The sequence below is a fragment of the Austrofundulus limnaeus genome, unplaced genomic scaffold (assembly GCF_001266775.1).
Source record: "Austrofundulus limnaeus strain Quisiro unplaced genomic scaffold, Austrofundulus_limnaeus-1.0 Scaffold27, whole genome shotgun sequence".
Taxonomy (NCBI): Eukaryota; Metazoa; Chordata; class Actinopteri; order Cyprinodontiformes; family Rivulidae; genus Austrofundulus; species Austrofundulus limnaeus.
Window position 1 is genome coordinate 1,583,097 of NW_013952429.1, and position 4,287 is coordinate 1,587,383.

Sequence of the window (4,287 nt, forward strand, 5' to 3'; positions counted from 1 at the left end):
AGAGACGCTTCACTCAGGTTTGCTCTGATGGTTGGAATATTTTTCTGCTTTTTAGTCACTTTCTGTGCAGCCAGAGCTCATTATGACCAACCTTTTGACTGCTCTGTCTCCTAACATATTATTTATTTATTTATTTATTTATTTATTTATTTTGGAAAGGGGGGAAATAAAGTTTTTTGCCTGAGTGTAAAGTTTAAAAATTCTGCTTTATGATGTGCACATTCTCTTCCCTTTTCCGTTTGAACATTTTCTTGATCTGTATTTTTTTACGAGGCAAAGCTCCACAGCGCCTCCTCACTCAGTGAACGGTGTAGTGCTGGAAGCCAAAAAAATAAAAAATAAAATAAAACATCTAACAATAAGTTGTCACAGTGTCACAGAGATTGAAAAGAAAAAAAAGAGCGAGCCAATTAAAACCTGCAGAGCTTCCAGTGCCACGTGTTTCCCTGAATGTCCTTTCAACTTSTCTACACTCGTCACTCGGAGGAGCATACTGACAAAACTAAAGTCTCACYAACGGCTTTTACTGTGCGTTTCACATACACTCACACGTTCTTGTTACGGCTTCATGCTGCGTGGAGAAGTASGTGCAGTTTGTGGTGCACAGGCTGAACACCAGAGAGATTTATGTAACAAGTGTGGGTTTACTTTGTTATTTTACAGTGATGCTTCAAAATACCTTTAAGGAAATGTTGAACCCTGTATCGTTCCAAAATAAGTATTCTTAGTTGGTCTAAACCTTTGCATGCAAGTGCCTAAAGTATGACTGTTTTTTTTTCTTTTTTTTTTCCCCACTCATGGATACTGAGTTATGGTAGAAAGTTGACAAGACACAAACTGAATCACAAATTTTAACCGGACTGCTAATTTTCTCTAGTTTTCTGCAGGTTCATTTATTGCAGCCTGATCTTAAAATAGATTAAATTGTGTTTTTTTTCTCCTTTTCAATAATCTACATTTATTGCCCCATATTGGCAAAGTACAAAGTTTTTTTAAATTTTATGGGTAAGTTTATTAGAAATATTCAATGCAATCGTGAGCAGTCTCATCTTTTATTGGGTTTAAATGGTTTAAATATTCAGTTTTCCACTGGCTGCAGAATAAATATGAGAACACAACTCACCCCTAATCAGTTGATCATCACAACAAAGACTAAAAACTCTTGGTAAAGTTTTATTGATTTTTATTTTATTTTTGTTGTGATTTCATTCTGAAGCTGCTTAAAGGTAAACATGAGCCCCACAGAATCCAGCTGTTTTATCTCTGACTCCTACCAGCTCTGCCCTGCAACGAGCTACTAAACCATCACAAGCTTTCAGAAATAATCGTTCATGGCTGACCCGGCACACAAAGCTCCTGGCAGCAGCAGTTGGGACTGAAGTCGAATTTGCATGAGAATGATGAAGGCCTGCTTGTGCCTTTTTATATAGTATTTTCTGCTGAATTGATGGAGTTCTGATTTTTGGCCAACATTTGTTTTCTTACCTCTGAAAGTCTGGGGAAACATAGCTGCATTACTGCATTTGTTTTAGTTAAAAAAAATTTAATTGTAAGAATTACACAGACATTTGGCGTTTAGACTCAAAATGATTGGAAACATGTTCAAGAAAGTTTAGTCAATTTCTCAGTTAGGTTTAAATATTACAGTTTGATTTTCCCATTTTGTCACCGTCCAGCAGTAAACCCAGGGTTTTTGTTTGTTTGTTTGTTTTTGTTTGTTTGTTTGTTTGTTAGAACTAAATACTTTTTTGTGAATTAATATCTACTGAAATTTTTCCCATCTTGTTTGACCACAATTATTGCATGTGATCTGTTGCATCAGAAGCATGTTTTTTATACAATATATTTATTTATTTATTTATTTTATTTTGTTTTATTTTATTTTATTTTATTTTATTGCTGTAATCAATGGGTCAGAACTTTAAAACATAAGAGCTGCTGGAAACGTCTAATCAAAAACTGTTTCCACGAAGAAGAGTTTTGCATTGATGAGGACTTGTGTTATTTTTTCACAAGTTTATGCAATTTACAGAGGTTTGAAAAATAATACGGCAGATTTATTTTATTTTTTAAACAGTGAGAGACTAATTTGAAAACCTTTATTTTTATAACAACTCATTATTCCACGCTTATGCTTGCTGATTGTACAGATTCTAGTTTTAATATGAACTTGAACACGAATTAATTCATCCTAAAGCATGTTTAATAAGATAAAAATGCAATAATTACCAAGTGGTGTGAAAAATGCTTGACTGCCAGTTGTTTTTTTTTTTTTTTATTATCTACATTTTCCTCATCTCCAGTTCGGCTGCAGCGATTGATCCTAAGCTGCTGAACTCAACAGCAAATAGTTGTTTTTCCATTATTAACCGGATTTATTTACCCTTTTAATTTATTTCTCTGCATTGTTGTCTCGAGGTTTTAGAGGCAAACACTAAAKTTTCTGCACAGTTTAACAGTGGTTTTGGGGAAATAAAAATAGGCAGTAAGACAATAAAAAAGCATTGATTAGTTTGAGATTTTAAAAAAGAAATGGAATAACAGAGCATTATTAGGTGTTTGATTTGGTTTGCAAGATATGTTGCTAAACCTACAAACATATGCACACAGGAAAAACTTTATTGCTCTTTTTTTTCTTTCTTTTTAGCAGCAGATGATAATTCATTTCTACACTGCAGGACTTGGTTGCAGTCTCAAACTCAGCGACAGTTTTGAGTGAGTTGGAGTGGGTGGAGCGTGTACGGCATCATTTCTTTTAATTACATCATAAAAGAGAAATCCCTGAACCCTCGAGGTCTTCATGACGCAGGGTTTCACTCTCATACGTACCAAAGGCATCATTCGTGCTGACACCACATCGCCCCACAAACTCTCATTGAATCTTCCCTCTGTGGTTTTTTTCAGTTCATAAAATCAGCGTCGGGTCTCAGCCGCCACGCCGAGGGCAGGGAGCTCTGGTGCATTAGCATCATCCTATGCTCCTCGCTCGCAGCCATACATAAAACATGACCATGTAAGCCACATCTATCTGCGCCTCCGTCAGCAGACGTCCCCTGATGAGACAGATTCCATAAGGACACGGTAGTGGTGTCTGGGAGACATACGGCTTGGTGTTTAGTCGGTTTATTCCCCCCGTCAGAAGAAATCAGGCTCCTGATGATTTTACTTTACTCTGAAAACTGCTTTTTCAAAGAGCTGCGAGGAGCTGGGGGCACGGAGCGCTTTAAAAATGACGTCGAAATGTGCTGAGGCTGGAATTATGCATATAAACTTCTTTCTTTATTTTTTTTTTAGTGGAAGGGAGGAATAACATTAAAACATTTGAGGTATTTCATTAAGTAGAGTTTAAGGGATGTTTTATTCCGTCTTCCAAACCTCAGTTTCACATTTGAGGGTTTGTTGACACGGCTGATTTAATGGAAATTGGTAAGCAAAAGGGAAACGCAGAGATAAAAATGGTCTGCGAGGAAGAGACTCGGGTCAGCAAACTCGCACTGGTTACAGTGACTCGGAGGTGTTTATGTTGGGATTTTGAAAGCAGCGAAATGATGAAGGAGATTTGAATAACCACACGGCGGAGGGAGGAGGGACACTCATGGATAATTTTGGCTGTGCGCCATGTTTAACTGGCAGAATCTTCTTTGGAGCTGACCTGCTCCTGAGCGTGCACTTTGAGCTTTGTGTTTTTGAGAAGAAAAATCACGTTTGTCTGTTTGTGTTGGGTTCCAGATTCTGATCGGGGAAGTGACGAGTTTCTTTGTGAAGACGGAGGGAGCTCAGGAGAAGACCATAGTGACCGCCGACTGCTGTTACTTCAACCCTCTCCTCAGAAGGATTGTACGCTTTCTGGGTCAGTCGTGCTCCTCTGGATAAGGGATTATTGTGCCTTGACCATTGACTTTAATATAAAGATCACTAGACTAAGCCCCGCCCATCCCGTCCACTGGTAGCATCTGTGACAGCTCACAGCCTCCATAGAAACTAATAGATAAACAACAAGCTGAACTGGATCTGTTTCATGATTATCTGTCATGTTTTTACAATAAATTAATACTTATGTTAATTTCATTCAACAATCATGTAAAACAGCAGATTTATTCCAGAAAAATATACAAATTATAAGTAACAATGATCTAATCCAGACCTGAAGTCAGCCTGTAACTTAGACTTTAGCTAGTTGAAAAATGATGACTTCAGCTAGTAATAAAGTATATTTATTATTTCTTCTCATTGTCAAAAAATAAGAATATTTATATTTACCAGTCAACAGTTAGAAAATGTTCTCTG

The 4,287-nt window shown here is 37.0% G+C and overlaps 1 protein-coding gene across 1 annotated transcript in view; it reads left to right on the plus strand.

Moving 5' to 3' along the window:
* The window catches only part of plppr2b (phospholipid phosphatase related 2b), a gene marked incomplete at its 3' end in the record, with an annotated part of 56,487 nt that overhangs the window by 47,260 nt on the left and 4,940 nt on the right, over positions 1 to 4,287 (plus strand). Inside the window, 1 exon segment of the mRNA XM_014004914.1 lies at positions 3,730 to 3,850. Within this exon segment, the coding sequence (XP_013860368.1) occupies positions 3,730 to 3,850 (121 nt within the window).